This window comes from Crassostrea angulata, chromosome 6, assembly GCF_025612915.1.
Source record: "Crassostrea angulata isolate pt1a10 chromosome 6, ASM2561291v2, whole genome shotgun sequence".
NCBI lineage: Eukaryota > Metazoa > Mollusca > Bivalvia > Ostreida > Ostreidae > Magallana > Magallana angulata.
This window is the reverse complement of record NC_069116.1, coordinates 40057291-40080219: the sequence shown is the minus strand read 5'-3', so window position 1 is coordinate 40080219 and position 22929 is coordinate 40057291. Positions and strand designations below refer to the sequence as shown.

The 22929-nt window shown below is 33.2% G+C and overlaps 2 protein-coding genes across 2 annotated transcripts; both read right to left on the bottom strand.

Moving 5' to 3' along the window:
* Positions 1-3435: 3435 nt before the first annotated feature.
* LOC128190441 (uncharacterized) lies at positions 3436-4387 on the bottom strand. The gene is made up of 3 exons (XM_052862493.1): positions 4257-4387; positions 3666-3900; positions 3436-3517 (listed from the first exon to the last, which is right to left on the bottom strand). The coding sequence occupies exons 1-3, from the start codon at positions 4309-4311 to the stop codon at positions 3481-3483; spliced, it is 327 nt and encodes a 108-aa protein (XP_052718453.1). The 5' UTR covers positions 4312-4387; the 3' UTR covers positions 3436-3480.
* Positions 4388-7119: 2732 nt separating this feature from the next.
* On the bottom strand, positions 7120-14193 carry LOC128190269 (uncharacterized). Its single transcript, XM_052862259.1, has 3 exons — positions 13393-14193; positions 9330-9529; positions 7120-9190 (listed from the first exon to the last, which is right to left on the bottom strand). The coding sequence occupies exons 1-3, from the start codon at positions 13655-13657 to the stop codon at positions 7370-7372; spliced, it is 2286 nt and encodes a 761-aa protein (XP_052718219.1). The 5' UTR covers positions 13658-14193; the 3' UTR covers positions 7120-7369.
* Between the last annotated feature and the right edge of the window lie 8736 nt (positions 14194-22929).

Sequence of the window (22929 nt, the reverse complement as noted above, 5' to 3'; positions counted from 1 at the left end):
ATTTCAAGAGCTGCTTGTTTTTCCTCTAACAATGAAAGATCAACAACATTACTATTTTCTAGCTCATTAATATCTGATATCAGTTGCTTTTCTATCTTGTCATTGTTCTTCTTCCTATAAGATGAATAAGAAATTGTCAAGCCCCTTATTTCCATGAGAAGAATTTCCAAAAATGCAGACTCATCTATGGAGTTTTTATATTGATCTTTAACTGACTGAATGACTTCTTTAACTTTTTCAACATAAGTTCTATCCCGAAGTAAATTATTATTAAATTTCCATAGCCCTCTACCTCTTAAAAAAGTATTAAATTTAAATTCAAATACAACAGCAGAATGGTCTGACCTATACCCAGATTTGATCGAGACATTCTCAACAATATTTGAAAGATTTTCTGAAATCAATATATAGTCAAGTCTCCCTTGTTTTAATGGATTTCTCTTTCTCCATGTGTAAGCTTTTTTATCAGGGTTAAGAATACGATAGTAGTCAATCAGACATAAGTCGCTCATAATTTCTAGCAATTTTTCTTTAGCTTTTGGATTATTAACATGTGAATAATTCTGAGTGTCAAGAGTTTGATTGAGGGCTATATTAAAATCACCACAAAGAATATAATAGTCATTGTCAAACTCTAAAAAACATTCACGTACTTCTTCAAAAAAATCTGGACAGTCAGTGTTGGGACCATAAATATTAATCATTGTAACTCTATTGTCATCAATACTTAAATCCAAAGCCAATAAATTGCCATTACTGTCTTTCTTTTCTTTATGTAACTTTAATTCAAAATTATTGTTAAAAAAAACAGCAACCCCTCGTGAATTTGAACAGAGAGAATTAAAAATGCACCTATAACCCCATTGAGTTTCAACAATAGTCTCAAGATCGGACGTAAAATGGGTGTCCTGAAAGCATATAATTGAATACTCTTTAGATTTGTAAAAATTCAACACATCTTGTCTTTTGGATGGAGTACCGAGTCCTTGACAGTTTACTGTTGCAATTTTGATTGTATCAACCATGATCTGATATGGAGACTAAACAGACATTCATACTACACATTCATACAAAAAGGCCTAAAGAAAAAAATACAACGGTATAAAATACAAGAATGGTTTAAACAGCACTAGTTTTAATAACACAAAAACGTTCCTGGTAGGTACATGTACTCACGTCCCGTTGAAAAAGAGTTGACTGAAAAACAGCACAGGGTTGCACGACACCGGAAGTCAATATAGAGGAACATAAAATACAATTGTGATCGGACAACAAGAAAAGTTCCGGAAAAAAAAGTTTAAACGCATCGTATTCATCAGCGTCCCTTCAGGTTGCTCTGCACTTTCGCATCAATGTCATCGAATATGTCAAATTTTACGCGTCTTTCGTTACTCAGCTTCCCATAAACAGATCCATTGAAATACCAAGCGGATGAAATTTCTGGATGCTTTAATAAAGCCGTGATGAGTTCTGTGTTTGGTCTGGTCACGTCATCAACTAACTTCATTCCGTGTCCAAGCTTTTTTACATCTGACCTCTTTTTCATAACCCTTGCCTTGATGTTTGTGTTCAGGACTTTAACAATAATGGGTCTGGGTTGATCTTTTCTACCTGGTACTCTGTGTGCGGCAATTATTTCTTGATCGTCTAATTCAACATTTGCCTTTTCTTTGAGGAATTTTTTTTACCAATTTCCAAGTATTTTCTTCATCATTTTCGGTAACTCCCACATTTTCTTGAGTATTGCTCGTTTTGATTGCTGAGTTTCATAGCTTCTCTTGATACAATTTCTGTTTTATGTAATACTTGCTTTGATTCGCGCAATTCTTTGTTAGTACTGGCTAGCTTTTCTCTGAGAGTTTCGACATCTTTTTCAAGGTTTTCAATGTTGTTTTCCATTTTTACAATTTTTGTGTTGTAACATTTTTCTAGTTCTTCACACCTTTTGTTTATTTCGTCTTTAATTTTAGTTTCTATTTTTTTATTGTTTTGTTCGACGATCCGTTTAACAATCGAAGAGACCAAAGATTCCAGCTTATCGCCTTTAATTGTTTTTTGAAGTTCCATTTTGACCTCTTTGATGTCCTGTTGTATGAGAATTAGAGTTTTGTTTACCTCGGACATAGTGCCGTTATCACAGGTCTGCTCCGGGGTATTTTCAGGACCGATTTCGTCTGTTTTTTTAGTAGATTTTTTTGGTGGCATTTTTTTAACAAAACTATCCAGTGTATTCATATACAAAAACGCTGCTTAGGATAAGTTCAAGATAAATGTAAACACAGTAAGCCACGTATATATGTTATGAATCGATTGTCCAGAGCACTACTCACCGGTAGTCAGAGAATAAACAGTTTTTGTTCATAAAACACAAAATGTAAGGAAATATAAGATGAAACTCCCAAAATATACCTTGAAAGTCACAGATGTGAGAATTGTAAGTCCGAAAAGGATCACTAATGCGCCGGTATCGAGATATCCTGACTATTTTTCCTGAGCTCTTCACGCACCTGTTACCAGCACTAGCGCCATCTTAGAACCCCCAAGCCGGAAAACTTACTTTGATCATAAAATCTTCGAAACAGAAGGTTTTAAAAATATCTTCATACTATGCCAAAAAGCATAACAAATTCTGAATCTTTTTAAAATCGACCAAGGATGTTTTAAAATTGTTTACGTGAGGTCGTAATTTTTTTTACTCAAAAGAATAAACAAGATATACATGTAGATCTATCTTTTTTTTTCAAAGAGATATCTTACAAACTTTGAAAAAAAATCTTTTCTGAAATGGATTTTGGGCCACGTTTGGTGAAGAAAATAGTAATACAAAAGAGGAAACGTCGAATTTACATTTTTTTTATCGATTCAATTTGTATATTGCGATAATCTAACAATGAATTAGCACTTTCAAACATATTAGTGTACACAACTTTACGAAATAAACAATATTCGAACAAATATATGCCGTTTTTTACTTACTTCTCATCTCCTAAAAAGAAGTACTAGTCCATATAAATGAATATTTAATTAACTCTTAACTTTTCACTTTCATATGACGGTCTTTTTTTTCGGGGGGGGGGGGGGGGGGTACTAGTAAGGATGCCGTATTTTTTTCCAAATTAACAAGGATCGAATGTGGTCCTATCTGGACCCTTGATGACGTAATTTCCACCGACATCTAACTAAGCATGTCGCAACCAGCCCTTGTACATGTGAACAAGTTTTAATGCAAATATATACTGTTTGAAGAAGGGAAAATCTAGAAAGCTAAGGGAAGTACCTAGATATGAATCAATATCATACGAATTACAGCAAACATATAACACAGTTTTGTGAAATTAAACTGAAAAGCAAAAAAATGCCACTCCTAAAAAGTCTATAGAGCTTGTTATTTTTTAAAACGAACTCGTTGAAATAAAGATATAGATAAGACACATAGAATTTAGTTTATCCTGTTTATTTAGATAGCACCAACAATCTCATCTAGTAGTAGCCTCCCTTTTTACCTCCTCCTCCCCATCTGCAAACCGAAAAAGAAAAGAAAAGGGTTACAAAATAACCAAAAAATTGTTTTAACAGGTATAGCCATTGTCCATTTTTAATATGATATTGAATTGTTTAATTTTTATATGAATGAGAGAGAGAGAGAGGGAGAGAGAGAGATGTACCGTGAGCAGCACTGTTGCAACAAACTATATCCACAGTAGCCCTGGCTGTATTCCCCACGGAAACAGTACTGTCTGCACTGACAGTTTCCGCCAATTCCACCGCTTCCACCTCCAGGGTACCAGTTTCCACCGCCAGGGTACCAGTTTCCTCCGCCGGGGTACCAGTCATCGTTACCTGGGTACCACCCGCCTCCACCTCCGGGATATCCACCACCAGGATAGTTGAAGGCAGAAACTGAGAAAAAGGAAATACAGATATTTAAAAGTAGTCATTGTTTTTCCATTTGCAAGTAGTTTGATTATGCTTTGTTTTGAAATAAACAGTTTTTAAAATTTTGCACGAAAGACATCTTGAAACAGAAAAACATAATATGTTGAGTGTCACTGGATGTTCAAAGAATTCAATCTTACAAAAAAGTGCAGTAAACTAGATTGTGCAAAAAAGGTAGGCCACACTAAAAGAACGAAAGATACTCTGAAGAGGAAAAAGCTTGTATATCTAAAACCTTTACGGCCGAACCCCCCCCCCCCCCCCCAAAAAAAAAAAATGAAAACAATTTTGAACTCGTAAAAGACTAAAATTTTTCTTACCGGAGACTACAGCAATGCAGAGCACTGCTAGGGAAACAATGTGAGAGATGGCCATTGTTGTTACGTCGTGCTTCCAGACAATTCGGATATAGGGAGGGAATGCCAGGGGTCCTCATATATATACACAGATCTACCTAGCGTGACCCCGGGGTCACTGGAATTGACCGCTAGTTTCCTCTTTCAATCACAAAGAGTAATGATGAAATATTACTGTTGTATAAAGGCTTATTATTATCATTAAACTTATTAATTCCCATTACTAGTAATTGTGGTAATGTTTGGGGGTATGATGAATGTTCTGATACGTGTAAACACGTTGTTTTCACGCAAAAATGTTTATGTAGAACTCTAGATATATATATTATTCTTCTCTATATCAGAATTATTGAAATTGACCGCACTTACTCTTCCTATGTGATTAACGCACTATCAACGCACGGTCATTGTATTTTTGATATGAATGTATTGCTAGAGATTTTAGTTTATATTTTTGTTGTTGTTTTTATTAACATTATTGATTAATTATCATCATTATCATTAATAAAAAAAAATGCTGTAAAAAAAGTAAAAATAAAAACGTTTATCGTAAACGTCATATTTGAACACCCTTTTCATATTTATCTTTGCAAATTTATCAATTATACTAAATTTACTAACTCTCTAGTCATGAAAAAAATAATGCCAATAATTATATTTTAGATATTAAATGCATGATTACTAGCTTTCTGTCTTTTTTTCTGATCGCGTGCGATTGTACTGGAACTATAAAAATGTCGAGAAAAACTATTTCATTACATATGTTAAGTATGAATGATTCACGATGACGTGTCTATCTATCTTATATTCATTAAGCAGTCAATCTTTACTGAAGTGACCGGGGAGTCGTTAACTCAGACATTATATTGGCATTAACACTTATGTATACCTATATGGCTAATTTTCACGATGAACTATCATGAGTAATTGCACTTACCATCCCCCCAAACAAAGAAAATACTAGATGTGCTCAGTGTTCGCTAGATTTATCATCCTTGACATAGAAGGGGATTCACCACACGTTTATTTACCCCCCCCCCCCCCCAGTGACCCCACCCCCTTTATAAACTCCTTCCCAAAGTTATTCACACCTTATATACACTGTATATTACATGTATATGGACAAATATTATGTTTCTTTCATGTATGTCCACCCCATTGTAGATTTTTTTTTCTTTTTCGTTTGAAAACTACATGTGCAGCTGTATTTTAAATGAAGTATGCTTTAACCCCCACCCCCTACCCCATTCTCCTCTCCCTTCCCCTGTAGAAAATAGGCTAGTAGTTTCTTCATATTGGAATAGTTTTTAAGAAATTATTATTTAAAAAAACCTTTTTAACAACAATTTCTCTTTTAAGTTAATCAAAAATCGGGTGTAAACATATTACATTGAATTTTTTCTCAAGTATCTCCGCATATTATACATGATACATATGTGCATGTCTATTAATAAAATATGTGTACTGTCATGAACAGGATAATATATCCATACAAGTGTTATGGAACCCCCCCCCCCTTCCAAAAAAAAATAAAATCAAAATTAAATCTCAATTAGCTCGAGATACAAGTTTTAGAAGAAATATCATCGAACGGAATAGGAAGCACCACTCAAAACTTAAAAAAAATTGTAGCCATACTAATCTTACTATAATTTCCAAAATACTTGTACAAGTTACAACTAGCATAAAAATGAAGTACATACCCGGTAATATTAAAATTAACATTTTCATTTTAAAGGGACTTGGACACGATTTGACTTAAAATTTTCAAATTTTATTTTTACATTTTCAATCTTTATACTGATAAATATAGAAGTTTTTAATGATATGTCAAAATTTGAAAGTCAAATATCAAGATATAAGCAAGATACAGAGTTCATAATTTTTTGTTTTGTAAACATTGCTCAAATATTGTCATTCATTGTTGTATTGGTGTAAGTTTCAATCAAATGTATCTTTTTTTGTTGATACTAGCATTTATGAAGATATTGAGCTAGTTTAAATTGTTTTTTACATGTCATTGTGTCTAAGAAATGGTAAATCTCTACATTACATATTTTATAAACAACTATAAGACTCAAGCTTTGTTTATATAACAACCAAAAAATTCTTAACTCTGTATCTCGCTTGTAACTTGACTTTAACATTCAATATTTTGGTCACTCATTTAAAATGCACTAGTAAACCCTTTTATACAAACAAAAATAAAAATAAAAATTTTGATCTCAAATCGTGTCCAAGTCCCTTTTAAAGGGGCATGGTCACGATTTTGGTCAAAAATAATTTTTCCGATTTTAATATTTACAATGCTTCAGAAAGGCATTTTTAATAGGCAACCGAAATTTGAGTGTAATTTGTTGAGTTATAAGCGAGTTACAGAGCTTGAAATTCTTCGCTATGTAAACGCCATGTTAACAAAGCGTATGAAAGAAAGAACGAAAACATATTTATTTGCAATAATTGACCGGAAATATTTCACGATCATATGATTACAAATTAATGTCTTTTTAGCTTAAGTTACAATGAGTGGTTTAATCCCAGAACTTTTTTTTAAAAGAACGTTAAACGTGTTAAAAGCTATTTTAATTGATTTTCTCGAAATGTATAGGTTCAATGGGGTTACACCCAACACATATTCAGTTACTCCCTAAAGAAGAAAGGAGCAAAGAATTTGTTTAAACTGATTTGGAAATAGCAAAACCTAATAGGCCTTAAAATAGATTACAAAAATCATTGTGCGCTTTGACCTCAAAGCAAATTAGGGTACTACTTTTGATGCAGTGAAAATTTACGTAAAAAATTTCAATTTAAGGGAGAGAAAAAGATAAATGGCACTTCAATTTCTATAATATTTATTTTTAGAACAAGATTCAAAGTAGCAAGGTAAAATAAAGCGAATTAAAAAACCCATCATATTTCAATGCTGAAGAATTTTGAGTTCATTGTTATAAAGACATAATTTTTCACTTTTTTACAGTACATGTACATCATGGCTTTGTGGCGGTAATATGTAAAGTAAAATTCAACAAAAAAGAAAGTAAAAAACAAAACAAACAAACAAATCTTTGGTATCGAGTCTATTTCAAAGATATTCTCTCATGTTCAAACAACGTGATTTTCCTCGCATTTTTTAAGCAGTCCGCTTCAACAAATTTCTGTTTGCAAACTGTGAATGCATCTCTGGCCTTCACAGGTTCACCTTTTCTCCTGTATAACTCAACTAGAAATTGATAGACCTGTAAATCCGAATTAATTTCAGCTGACTTAATGAATTTATTTTCAGCGAGATTGTAACTTCCATATGACATTAACCACTGTCCTTCATATTTCAATATTGTTGTATTTTTATTGTCCGTTATGCGTTTCTCTACCTTTTCCAAAAAGCTCTCTTCTTGGGAATCAAACGAACGCTTTAACACGTGCATGGTACCATACCTGAAAACCTCTACATAACCTCGAGTAATAAACTGACGTGTTATTTTCATCACAAGATAATTGTATTCTTTTTGCCTAATCAAACATTTGAGTAAAAACGGAGTGTTTTGAATATGGACGTAATTCGATATTTGTGACGTAATTGATATTTCTCTGTTGCCATAGAAGGACCATACAGCCAGTCGACTTTCTTTCGAGAACTCCCTAAACTCTGTATTAATCAAAGAAAACCACGGAACATTTTGCCTCAAAACCGTATATCCTCCAGTCATGTGAATATCCCTGTCCATGAACACACCCGTGACGTCACTTTGTTGACCAATGAAATCTAGGCACACGTTAACGTCATGACTGTCTGTCTTTCCCTCGTAAGTCCAATCTTTCACTGAATTGTCAGTTGAGTTTGGCACGCTTTGGTATTGACTAGAAATAAAACAAAATAACAAGAAACACAAATAGACTTGCTGTGAAAGACATTTGCTTGAAAATAGGGACACCACCGATGACAAATGTTGAACTAATATGTACAGTAATAGGCCACAACAGATATAAAATAAAACAAACGCATCATGTAAAAATCTTGCCTCTTTGTGGCCTTGTAATGAATACATCAAAAACATGCATATAAAAGTTAACGAAGTTTTTCTTAGGAAATCATGTATTGCTGAAGTCCTATTAAATGTATAAATTGTAACAATAAGAATGGACACCGATAGGAATAGCAATATGTTATTTCCAAAGAATATCTGTAGATAAAAAAGTGTTGGCATCGTGCCGAACATGCGCTTTGCGTAGCCATTGAAGACATTGAATGATATCCATTGATACGGCGTCACTACAAAACTTCCGTAGGACAAGAAATCCTCTAGAACACCCGTTAAAATACCAGTTACACAACCAGATATACAAATATATATCCTGATAGATGATAGCATTGCCTTTAGATGAGTCAGAACTCTGGGCATATAGGGTAGCAAGACACAAATCAAAAGACTTAACAAATCTGGTCGTATGTAAACGAACAATCCACTAAAATATCCCAAAACAAACACGTGACAAACACGACTCTCGTTTCTTCCTATTTGCACAGATTCATAGTTGGATGTGTCCACTTGCTTATTGCAACGATGAACTCCATTGCAGTTGTTCATTGTATGAATGTTGTAATCATTGTTGTTGTTGTGTTGAATTCCGTTCCCCATCTCTTGAACGTTTCCATTAATATTATTTTCAACGGAAAACGCTGTTATAAACTTTATCAAATATCCAATGACTAGAAAAACAAACGGGGAAAGGAAAGAGTTCAGTAAAGTGTGCGTTCCAAACACCCACAGGTGCGTTGATGACGCAACGAGAATACACGAGATCATGGACAGATCATGGTTTCCGGTCACAACTTTGCAGAAGACATAAACAGAAAGCGGAAGGCAAGACGTTATACTGGCATGGAACATTCTCCACAGCTGAAATTTAAATAATGGAAAAATAAATATATAAATTAAAAAAATCATTATTATATTTTATTATTTTTTCTCCAATTTCAACAATTTTCATTGCTCCTTTCTGATTATATACGAGTACGATTACAGTGTTTATTCTTACCACAAAGAGACTACTGTTGTAGCCAAGCAGCAAGGCAATATATCCCACTCCAGTCAAAATTCTCGGGTAGATGAAGGACCTCATTGCATACATTCCCAGCATGCTCTCCTGCATTCTTGCTGACGTCACATTAGGTCCGGACGCTGGAGGCAGAAATTCATAAGGTCGGAAACCATATCCTTGCAACTCAGAGTAAGCAACTGCAATAATAGAATCGCCAACACATCAATTGCCGTGTTTTAAGTATTGAGTTTTCACACTATAGAGTCATTTTAACAAGACTTTGGACTTTCAGTAGGACATTGCTATTCATTTCTTGCGTCAAAACAAGTTAAAAAGGACGCGGTTTCAAGCGAAATACGAACAGATTAGGTACTAGGTATAACAAATCTTGTTGATTTCAAAAAGCCATGGCTGGTTGGCTAGCAATGAAATAGACATGCCTACGTCACATTGCTGTTTGACACAACTACCCAAAGTACAAGCTCTTGTTAAAATGGTTTTATCTGTATACGTTCTAGTTAGCATTACGTTGAGGTTGAGGGCGTAAATATGCATCGTTTGTTCTTTGGTTAGGGTGGTGGGTAGTTTAGGCAGTGCACGTATTTTCTTTTCAAATTTTCTTATGACAAAGGCAAAGTATGGTATATAAATTATCTCTTATTGCACTTAGAACTTTTATGATTATAATTAGATGGTAAAGTGTTCTAGATTTAATTAAATGTATATAGAAATTCTCTTACTCTGTGCTCATTCTCTCTAACATCGCACACAAATAACACTGCCATTTCATTTCAAGATTGATAAAGACATAAATAGCTGGTATCTTTTGCATATTAAAACTTTTCATCATCTGATAAAATATGTGGCTTTTGTGGGAAATGATGGCTATATTATGGTTATTCATAAACATACATAACCTTACTTAATCGAAAGCTATAAAACGACTGTGACTCTCCCGAAAAAAAAATCCCATATATTTTATTCACACACCTCTATATAATCCTTCAAAACCAGAAAACAGTAATTGATTTCGTATATCCTGTAAGAATTAATAGAATGTGTAAAATACAATTACTGCACGCTTGTACGAGATATAATCTATCTTGATCTTACAACTTGGATCGCCAATTCATCACTTTAACTATACACCAATCTTATTCCCCTCTTCATACCTGGGAACTTAACACCCAATCTTAACGAAATGTAATTCGTATAAATTTGCATAATTTCCGTGACTGATGGCTTTTGGAATTCTATAAATTATCTACGTTCTTTCAAATTGAATAAAACCGTTTGTCAATAACCAAAATCCCAAAAAGACCACCATCCAACTTGATACATTTAATACAGACGTACAGAGAATGGAAGAGAGAGAAAGATAAACTATCTAAAATCTTGACAAATCTTTTTTTCTTTTTTTTGCGCGTAACATGTCGTTTGGGGCTTTTTTTGACACCGTTGACACTGAAAATTTAAATGGAACAATCTTTTAAATTGTAAAAGGTGCCAGTATTCAGTTACAGTGGGGAGAATAAAAGATGACATTCTAGAATATTTGATATAGAACATCTCGATGAGTATGATGTTTCTTTACCGCATTGTTTAAATATCCTACAAAGCCGTATTTTGATCTTGTTTACCGCATGAATAAAAAATACCAATTCTGCATACAAATTAAATGATTATATCCTCACTGTAAGCCAAAAAATGTAATTTTTAAGACAACTTCATTCGGTACATGCAAACTTATTAGTTTGATTAATTCTAAACTTTTGATCGAAATGAAGCAAACTTATGTAAGTCTTTCAGGACAAATGTATATATTGTATTTGGTGACTGCTGCATTCATGCACAGCACATGCGCACGTCCTCAGATTAATTAGTTAACGCTTCAGACCATCGTTGAAGGTAGAAACTCATAAAAGGCGTTTCCTTCTACCACGTCTGTGTAAAGAAATTCATACGAACTCGAGGTAGTTCTGGACGACAGTTCACTCGCTGCCAGGGGCGGCGAGTTAATCGTATTCAGAATTAAATGAAAAGTTCCAAATGAAGTTAAAATAAATATTCAACCAGTCGTGAAAATATTTTGATATTCACTGGCGCATGTACGAAGAAAAAAGTTTTTTTTATCGATCTATGAGAAACTCCCGTTCTTACACTTAAAAAAGAATTACTACCTGTTGAATAGGCTGCAGCGTTGTACCAAGTTTATATAGAATATATAGTTTTTTTTTGGTACAACCATCATAAAAAACTACTTGCGCGACATTTACATCTTCAAAACATAATAAAATCTGCATTGATTTAAAGCATATTTACTAATTTATTGTTAGGCTTATAAAGGATAATGCAAATAATTGCCCTGATCACTATGACAAGTAGGGAAAATATTTTGAACTCTTTAAAATTAATTTCAGTACTTAAAAGATCTGTATTGCGCAACATTCTTCTTCATATGGCGAATTAACAGTAATCCCTGTATACTTAGGAACGCATTTGGGAGCTAAGATTTCTCGGCGAATCTCCTAATAGCTCTTGAATATATTTACTGAGGAATGAAACAAGTTTATCCTTGATAAATCTCAAAAGTGGACTTAAACTTCTGTAATATTATGAAGGCATTTGTTTAAAAAGAAAGACGATGGTACGTTGTGGGGGGGGGGGGGGGAGGGGGTTGCTTAATTGACATTTTCATTTCACTTTAGATCAGTTTTTGATAAGTCACATTTAACGTGTGCCTCTGGGTGTCAACAGTAAACAAGAGAACCTGGGGGAATAGAGAGACCCGCACAATTACCCATAAACTTCACATTATCTCCACCGGATCAATGAAGCGCCATTAAAGGACAGGACGATGGGAAATACCATTGTCTGTAAAGATATCAGAATTCCAACCTGAACGATAAATGTTACCATGACAAAATTGTCAAAGTCAACCCGGAGGGAACCCGATACACAAAAATCTGTATGATTTTGTCAAGGTTTTTATTAAAGACATTCATGATTTCAAACGGAGAACGTTGAATTTCTCCTTTCCCCCGGGTTAACCTTGGTTTCATGCGTGTTATGTAATGATGCAAACAACACCTGAATATCGATTATTATCTCGAGCATTTTACTCTATTTCAATTTTAAATTCATTGCAACCGGAAGCAAAGTATCTGATTTCTTTACCTGCAATACACTGTTTGATGCATGATCAGGAACATAAACATAGCAACATGACAGTATAATTGGAATCTGGAGGCCAATTAAAAGATCAAAAACATGGAAGAATAATTTTTACTGCTTAAATCTGAAGCATTTCATGTAAACCAAATAATCAACTTTAATAGCATGCACTATAAGCAAGCGTGTACTTTTACATGAATATGACTCCATGGATAGGTCTCCAGAATGTATATGGCCGATTTGATACATTTCGTAAGTGCCTCTTACGTTTTAAAAATTTGACGCTATTGTTTAATTTTCCATTTTTACGAGGAACCAAGCAAGCTTTCAACAGAAAATACGAGACTACTGTTTTTACGTTCCTAGTGATAAACTCTTTGAACCATGCACAATAGAAAGAAAAATCTTGAAACTTGAACGTTCTGAAGAAAAAAAAACCCCATCAAAGTTACGGTTTTGGGTGTGTGTTTCTCCGTCTTCTTTTATCTGAGGTTGAAACATTTAAAAAGCTAGGCGTTATTAAAAATGCATGAAATTTCTCGACTGGGGAGACGAATATTTAATATATAAATAATTCCAATCGAACCTCGTCAGTTAATGTTTTTGTTATTTTAAAAATCGAAATTGTAAACATCGGTGCGTTTCCTAGCATAGAAAAATGATATAAATGAAAATAGAATTTATTGTCCGTTTTCATTTCAAGGCTCAACATAGTACATGTACATGTATCTAGCCTCCTACCGCCACCCCATCAAATGCATCCAAAACTTCGAACAAATACATGTATAGGATTTTGGAAAATTCGAGAGAATTTACAACATTAAATTTTGTTTTAAAAGTTTTTAAAAGTTCCACGCCCCCCCCCCCCCCCCCCCCCAGCGCTTACCTTCCATGGCCTGGAAGATTTCATCTGGATGCAGGACCCACCAATTGTTTTTCTGCGAAACATAATTACAGCGCAAAACCAGGGTGACCACGAAAACAATCCACTCGGAATACCTTGGAAATAAGCCTTGTCCATCCTCATTATCCAAATCATATCCATGATTTCCTTTTTTACAATTATTACCCAAGAACCCATCCGCTATGAGCGGATTTCTCATTTGATCCCTCGGTCTTGGCGTCGATATGTGTTTTTTCCTCTGTTTCATTTTTTTTTCAAACGTTCTAAAACCTGCAAAATTTCCTCTGTTGTTTTGCTCGGTCGTATATAGTTAAGTCGCATTAAATTGTCGACTTGTTGTACACTGCCTTTATTGCAAGTGCATCCATCGATTAGAGATAAATTTATGATGAGGCTCCGGAAAAATCACATCATCTACCTTTAACGGATAGGAAGTTGATCAATACGAGCATATACACAGAGAGAAAAAAAATCACCAGGTATATACTTCATTTCAGCTCGCAGGTATATTCAGGTGTTGTTCTCAAAGAGAATTAATCATTTGCGTACCGATCATCCATTATGAACTTCATTCTAAACCACGTGGTTTTCAGTCGTTAACATTTTCCTCCTTCATTTTTTTTTAATGATTTAGGTCAACTTCGCATTTGCGTTTTTTACTTCGTGTGTGTGTGTTCTTTTGGAACAAACAAGCAACGGTGATTGCTCCCTCTAATACTCTGCGTTCCAGAAGTTCATTTGGACCATGAAAAGGTTCGGCGAGGCCCGTTCGACCGATTATAGCATTAAAGAGCGTTAGAAATAGCAAGTCAAGGTAGTTTTTAGTCGAGATGAAAAGAAAGAAAAGCAAAAGAATACCTGTAATTAAGATTCCCGTTTTCTTAGTAAAGGTCAAATTGCAGTGACACATGAATGGTAAATTAAAAAAGATTATTCATCAAGGACCAATTTGACTTTTGTCAAGCTTTCACTGAAAATAACTTGGAAAGGTCACGAGCACTGGTTAATTGTACGCGATAGATAATATTTAAAAAATCATCTTTGTTCCCCTCGTAAGTACCCTTATACAATCGATCACGACATGAAATTCTAAACAAGTACATATAAAAGGAACATGGCCTTGGACCACATCGCTCGCCTGTGTAACACTTACATTTCTTCTGCTACCGGGGGAGGGATATTATCAGGATATAACAATTCATTAATTTATTCTATAACTTTATATTTTTATGAGAAATGTCATCTGTATTGAGTATTTTTAAAACGTAAACTGTAAAAAGCTCTGCTCCTCCTCTTCATAAAAACCGCGCAATCGGGCAGACTGCAAATGCCTACCATGCGCAGTGGATCGGGAAATTTCAAATTTTATAAACTTACATTGCAAAATTAACGAAAATATGCTTCGGAATCCCCCCCCCCCTCGCTTGGTAAACTTAGATATCCCTCCCCCCTTCCCATTTATCCGGGAAAATTTTCTTGATTCGCGAATGCCTACAAGCGAATATGTTTTTTCCAGTATGTTTCAGATTGTCCATGTTATTGCAAAATAACCTAGTACCGTAAAAGGCTTAAATGAATGTTTTCATTTGGAATTTGGCCATACTCGAGGCATTAAGATTTACTGTGTATCACCTGTTTAGTCTGTGTCAATATAAAAGGATCGACCTAAAATTTTCTTTTCAATAAAAAATAGAACTTTGTCAACGTCCTTGACGAAATAATGGCACATCTTTCTGATAAATATAAAGGATTAATCCCCTGATTTGTTGGGGATATACATGCGTTGAAGTAAACTTTTAGGATATTTGTTGATAACAATATACATGCATATATATATATATATATATATATATATAAAAACATGTATACGTTGAATTAAACTGTCAGGATATTTGTTAAATAGCACAATGTTTACTTATTCTGGTGTTCCTTTAATTAATTTGGAGAGAGAGAGAGAGAGAGAGAGAGAGAGAGAGAGAGAGAGAGAGAGGAAAGTAATCAGTATAATCTATGATGCTATTTGTTAAAAAAACATTAACAGAAGGGGTTAAAGTACAGACGCCTGAAGTTAAAAATATTTCGTTTAATAATAATGTTATTATTTATAATACAGGGAATAATTTTATTACTTTTGAAATATGAGAGAGAGAGAGAGAGAGAGAGAGAGAGAGAGAGAGAGAGAGAGAGAGAGAGAGAGAGAGAGAGAGTTCTCCTCCTTCAATTGTATGTCAGGATGGTAGAATACTTGTTCATCCCATTGACAAGGCCAATGAATTTAAATCTTTTTTCTCAAGCAAATCAAGTCCTAATGATGTCCCAGAGCTACATGTACCTGAGCGTGGGCCTGAACCCCCTGATTTTGAATTTAATGATATTATAATAACTGAGCAAGATGTTACTGACCAATAAAAAATACTTAATGTAACTAAACCTCCAGGACCAGATGGTATTTCTCCAAAACTTCTCAAAGCAATTTCTTCTTCTATATATAAACCTCAAAACAAACTATTCAATCTATCACTTAGTAAAAAATGTCTACCATATATTTGGAAACAAGCTAATGTTACACCTGTGTTTAAGAACAAGGACAGTGTTGATAGTCGTAGTAATTATAGACCTATTTCTTTAACAAGCTCATTGTGTAAGATTATGGAAAAAAGTATTGTTCAAATATATGTTTAATTACATTAAAGACAATGAGCTACTATCAAAATTCCAGTCTGGGTTCCAGCCTGCGGATTCAACTATAAACCAACTAGTAGAAATTTATGATGAAATTAGATATCAAGTTTAGATAGAGGAAAAGATATTCGTTTTATCTTCTGTGATATTTCTACAGCATTCGATAGAGTTTGGCATCTTGGTCTTATTCATAAGCTTGAGGGGCTAGGTTTTGGGGGTAACATATTGGCTGGATAGAAGATTATTTGACTCATAGGCAACAGAGACATTAGAAGGATTTACATCTACATTTCAGATGTTAGATGCTGGGGTTCCCCATGGTTCAGTACTTGGTCCTTTCCTATACCTGCTTTACATTAATGACATTACTAATGGCATTTCAAACAATATTAGATTATTTGCAGATGATACTTCTCTATTTGCTATTATTGATGATGATGTCATTCAACAAACTTCATCAATTACTTATGACCTTGACATAATAAAAAATTGGTCCAACACATGGGCTGTAGATTTTAATGCAAATAAAACTGTTAATGTTGACTTTACGAGAAAAAATATAAACTATCCTGCAATTCTATTTGGATATAATGGTGAAGTCATAAACAATAAAAAAAAAAAGTCATGTACACTAAGGCTTGCATCTACAGTCTGATTGTGGTTGGTGCAATCATATTTTAATGGTATTTATGAGAAAGCATGCAAAAGGTTGAATATATTGAGATTGCTCAAGCATACAATTGATAGAGAAACACTGGTTAAAATATATATGGCTTTTATCAGACCTATACTGGAATATGGTGATGGTGTGTGCGGCAACTGTACCAAAGAAAACTCTGAATTGCTTGAAAAAGTACAAATAGATGCAGCCAGAATAATAACAGGGTTGAGAGTTAACTCTTCTTAAAATATCTTATATAGTAAACTTGGCTGAGAGACCCTTCAATCTCGAAGGGATAAACATAAGCTTATTCCATTCTACAAAATAGTTCATGGTTTAGCACCGCAGTACTTGTTAGACTTAATTCAACCATACTTTCCAACTGAATATGCATATAATATTAGGTCTAATCGGAATTTTTACTCTCTGCCACTATGTCGGACTACTTATTACAATAGCTTTATTCCGTCTACAATTAAATAATGGAATAATCTTGATGCAGAAATAAAACATTCATCATCTTTGTCTATTTTTAAGTCAAAACTCAAAAACAATAATATACCAAAAACTTGCAAACACTACAGCTTTGGCAATAGGAAAGAAAATATTATTTTATGTCAATTACGGAATAATTCAACTTTCTTTATTGCGTAAGACATACATCTTATTGCATATGAAATTTTTATAAATAATATGTGCAGCACATTGCATGGATTTTCTAACAAATGGTAATAGCAATAAATATGTAATACAGTGATGATAACATTGGAGAATGTCAATTCAACACATCAATTTAATTACAATTGTTTTAAAAATAGTATATTAGTCAACATGTAGTTTGAAGGCATGATGCAAGAATTTTCCTAAGTTACAGAGTTCTCTAACATTGTTTACACATAATAGCTGTATAAATTTAAACATTGATGGTTTTTTCCAATAGTAATTTTTTATATATTTGGCTCTTAATTGCTGGTATCGTGGACATATTAAGACAAAGTGATATTCATCTTCAATGTCGGATCTACAAAGTTCACATAATCTGTTATTTCGTACAATATTTCTGTGGCGTCCACTTTCTATGGATAAATTATGTGAAGACATTCTGATTTTACTGAGTTGTTTTTTGTAAATACAAGGAATGGGTTTCACCAAATAATATTGCAGTGAAAAATGGTCAATAATATTTTTATATAACATACATCTAGATGAACTATTCATATCTGCAAAAAGAGTTTGTACAAAAGTATCAATTATTCTTTGCTTAATAATTAAAAAATGGCTTTTATAACATATTTTGTGTTGGTCAGCCCAGATGTAGCCTAAACCAATTTCAAACAATAAAGGTTAAGCTAACAATTTAAATGCTCATTTATTTAAGGATTTTTTAATTGATGATAGTCGATGTACAATCTGTGGGTCTGAATCTGAGTGTAATATACCTTTTTTGAGTGTCCAAGATACATTCAACAAAGAGTTAAACTTTTTAATTAATTTAATGACAGAAGTGTACCTTTTCATACTAACTATATTCTTTATGGTAGTTCTAGCTTTTCATACAACTTAAATTGTAAAATTGTTTCTTATGTTCACAGTTATATTATAGCTTCTAAGCGTTTTTGACTTTTTTTTTTTACTTATTAGTTCTTTTTTTAATTACTGTTTCTTTCAAATGGGCTGGATCATGACACCAATATTCTATGTCTGTCTGTCGGTATGAATGAATGAGGTGATGGGTATATACATGTAAATGTAGGAATGAATGTGTTCATGCATATGCTAAACAACAAATTAACTTACAATTTATAATCATATGACAAAAATCAATCTTATCATTTATTATCCAATTATCCTTTGTCTTGTATACAAAAAATATCAATAATACATCACTCTGTAAACTGCAATTTAAAGTAATTTGAATTTCCAGACCCCCCCCCCCCCCCAAGATCCGCGCATGTACTAGTGGTCAGTTATTTTTTAAAATTATGATCTTTATACAGAATGTTAGATACAGCCAATCTAAGAGCTAAATATATTCAATGATAAATTACATGTACATGTATTGAAAAAAGAAATAATCCATAATTATTTTTAAAAATTCAATCACAAAATCATTTTAATTTTTACAGGAAAATACTGCATCTTGAAAAGAATTTTTCACATAGATTTGATACACATATTGACTTTGTCTGATTTAATTTGTCTTATATTTATATATATTAAAAGAAAACTAAAGATGCAAATAGATGCAAAACTATAGCGTGTTTCGAATGTTGATTTATGAGAGTTATCTCGCGTTTAATACATTCACCCAATTTTTTTCTTCAAAAGCGAAGTGCTGTTTCTGTCCTCAAAATATTAGAGACTCATTTTGCTAAAATAGGAAATAAAATTTTGCGATGAGTACACTTACATGCTCATGAGTGAAAGTGCCCAAAATTTTTTCTCGTAGTGTATATGTATCCATATAAAACACAAATCGTTGAATGTTTGTGGCATCACGTATTTGACTTTGTATGAACTCAGTTTGTGAAATATATATGGCGTGAAAGTGTTTAACATAATCAATACCAAAGACATTGTTTTTTGTTTTTTTTAAAATATGAAATCATTTATCGTGATGAAGGTTTTTTAGTCACATAGTTTGTTCTGCAAATCGAATTCGTTTTAAATGAATGAAGTTCATTAGGCCTATACCAAGTTTTTTTTTTTTTTGCTTTTATTTAAACAATGAAATGTCTTCTTTGGTCTTTCATGAGGGTTTGAGAAAGCGAATATCGCAGAATTCCATTTGTCTGCAATAATCGCTACCTTTATAGCACGTATGAAACACCAAAGAAAGCATTTTATTTTTTAAATCAATTTTAAAAACAGGTATCTGTTTGAATCTTTCTTTAAGTATTCTTATAAAGTGAATGCATCTGTAAAAGTTGAAAAATTAACCATGTTTGTTAATAAACAAGTTACAAAGAGGGAAAGAGCCATATCTTCCATAAATTTCTACAACTACTTTGAAGTGTGACGTCATCCTGTGCGTGAAGTCCATGGAGTTCGTGCTTTTAATCAATGTAGCTATAACGACATTTGATTGATCACAAAATAATCCATGCAAGGACAAGTTATAAGAGAAGTAAGATGATGAATAATATTGTTTTAAATCTTTTATAAAAGATGTAAACGATATTATTTATTTAAGTTATTTGTAGATTTTTAAAATTTTCTTTTTAACGTCTTAAACAATACAAATGAACAGTTGAAGTTAGATCGCGATAAATGAAGCACATGCGTGTGCATATGATTACAGGTAGGTGTATTAGGATTTTTTTAAAATTTCCAATGATTAAGTTAATTTTTAATTCCCTTTAATGAAGAAGTGCTTAATGTTTTCTTGTACAGGGTATAATTTCCCCCCAGCCTTTAGGATTCTGTATTACGGATGTCAATTTATAGTGCTGCGGGTCCATCTCACCAGTAATGAATCGAACCATACCTCCTTAGGCTGATGGCGATACGATGAGAAATGTATGTACTCTGAGGTATAAATTGCCTATCAACAACTTTATGAACATATCATGTAAGAAATCAACAAACGTTGAACCTGCTTTAGCATTCTTTACCATGATGTATTTAGATGGGGTGTGAAGTTGCCATAGTTCACAGAATAGCTAAATGCAAATCAAAATAAACTTTACGGTACGGTAACAGTTTTTCGTGGAAAGCAATCGTATGGAACGCCATCTCTGCCTTAAGGTCAATTTCATATTATATGAATTGGTATTTCATTTATATGCAATAGTAATATCATTATATGCAGCGGTTACATCATTATATGCAGTGCTAACATCATTACATGCAGTGCTAACATCATTATATACTGTGATTTCGCCATTATATTCAGGGGTAAAATCTTTATATGAAGTGGTAACATCATTGTTATGTCGTAAGATCATTATGTGCAGTGGTTTATTCATTATATGCTATGAATAAATCTTTATATGATATGATAAACTCATTTCATACAGAGCTATACTCATAATGAACTATTTTTCAATCGTTATGTTATATGGTATACTCTTCATGTGCAGTTGCAAATCCTATTATGCAGTGCAACTTCTTGACATTAGGTGATAAGTTTATTATATGTAGTACTAACATCATGTTATGGTGTATTAAAACCATTATGTATGGTGGTAAAAGCTTTATGTATTGTGGTGAAAGCTTTACATGCAACTGTAAATCCTTTATATGATGTGACAATTTCATAAAGTGCCGTTGTTGAGTCATTATATTATGAGGTAAGTTCTTTACATGATGCGATCATTGCATTATATGGAAGGGCAACTTCTTTATATGCAGTCGTAACTCTTTATGATGAGGTTGTAAACTGGTTCTCGCTGAAAAGTTTTAATGGGGGAAGAGGTCCAGTTTTATTTTGAAAAAGATGCCGCGTTCATTGTGACGATGCACATTTCCTGGTCAACTTGTCGTTTGTTTTGAAGAGAAAGAGAGAGGGAGAGACTAATATAAGAGAGTTTATCTGTCCATTAACATCGATATCATAATATCAAACATTGAACCCATTTTGTGTGAAAAATCGAATGTATTATTAGAGAGCATGCTTTTAATTGAAAAGTAAAAGAAATTACAAACCGTCAATCAAGCAAAGTCAAAAGACCTTTGTTTCCATGTACCAGGTAGGTGCTACGCCTCGCTGATCAATGCCTCCAACACAAAAGGAAAAGACAGATTTTCATTCATAGACATATAAAAATTCGTTTTAATTTTTTTTAAATTAATTAATAAAGAAATAATAAAGAAATTGGTTGGTGTTAACCTCTTTAAATGGTTGTTTCACCCACTGTATAAAATTTAAGCTCACCGGGCATGTATTTTTGTATTTAAAATCCTACAAAGAAGGTGTTGCAGTTCCTGTTTTCCATAGAGCTGTTGCAGATATCTTCATATCATTTTTATAAAACCATTTTATACGCGGATCCAGAAATTTTTTTTGTATTTTAAATCCTACAAAGAAGGTGTTGCAGTTCCTGTTTTCCATAAAGTTGTTGCAGATATCTTCATATCATTTTTATAAAACCATTTTATACGCGGATCCAGAAAAATTTTCGGGGGGGGGGGGGGTGCAATATGAATACTGAAGTTTGCCGAAGGAGTGGGGGAGGTGGGTTCGAGGCAAATTTTTGGTAATTTCATGGGAATTTAAGAAATTTGAATTTTTCTGGGGCGGGGTCCTCCCTGCGACCCACCCCACCCCCGTTCAAGACCCCATGCATTAAACAAATTGTAAAATGGTTACACTGAAAAATGTGACTGGTTTCATGGCATATCCGATTTTTGTTTCAAAGAGGCATATTTTTAACAATTTAACCTCGAAAAAAAAAATCCAAAGTTAAAAAACGGTGTTTTAAATCTTCGCAAATTTCATCGTGTCTAGTATAGCAGAGTAGTTACGCAGGATGGCCGAATAATCACCGAGACTAACGTAGTTTTAAAATTAATTTTTGATTGCACGAAAAAGGCAATACCCCTATTCCGATGGTTTTGAAATAATTAATGTCCGGATAAATAAGTTTCAAAACGTTTGTCATTGTAATATTTCATACGTGTGCTGATTTTCTTCAACGTTACCGACTTTGTTCACATTATAAACATGAATTGTAATCATTTGCTGCTGAACGAGGGGTTTTAAAACAAAGTAACGCATTAATCGATAAATTTAATGTATCTTTTTGTAAAATATGTCGTTTTCAAAATATATGTACATATTGTTCGACATCGTTAAAAGCAAGCCGTGCAAAAATTTATGAATCAGCAAAATACGGATAAGTTTGTTCCAAGCGCCACGGTTTATTTGGATGCTATTAAAATTATTTTAAATAACAATCAAGAACAAAGTAACTCAATTTAAACGTTTTTGAATAGACAGAATTAGATTAATTAATCAGTTAAGCTCCGAAGAATTACATGTATATTTTAAACACGATAGCAAGTAGAAATCAAATTGTTCTATGTTAATATCAAGATACATAAAGTGATCTACCTAACTGTATGCGCGGATCTAGAATCAGGGGGGGTATTAAATTTCTACACAAAGTACAATCATTTTTTGAAATTTGTTTTACTTTTAAAATTAAACGCGTACTCTACTAAAAATTCATTCG

Coding starts and splice junctions, on each gene's coding strand:
- LOC128190441 (XM_052862493.1), bottom strand. CDS start 4,311: ATGGCCATCTCTCACATTGTTTCCCTAGCAGTGCTCTGCATTGCTGTA. Junction 3,901..4,256: donor CTGCATTGCTGTAGTCTCCG/GTAAGAAAAATT, acceptor CCTTTTTCTCAG/TTTCTGCCTTCAACTATCCT. Junction 3,518..3,665: donor TTGCAACAGTGCTGCTCACG/GTACATCTCTCT, acceptor TTCGGTTTGCAG/ATGGGGAGGAGGAGGTAAAA.
- LOC128190269 (XM_052862259.1), bottom strand. CDS start 13,657: ATGAAACAGAGGAAAAAACACATATCGACGCCAAGACCGAGGGATCAA. Junction 9,530..13,392: donor AATCTTCCAGGCCATGGAAG/GTAAGCGCTGGG, acceptor CTATTATTGCAG/TTGCTTACTCTGAGTTGCAA. Junction 9,191..9,329: donor ACAACAGTAGTCTCTTTGTG/GTAAGAATAAAC, acceptor TTTAAATTTCAG/CTGTGGAGAATGTTCCATGC.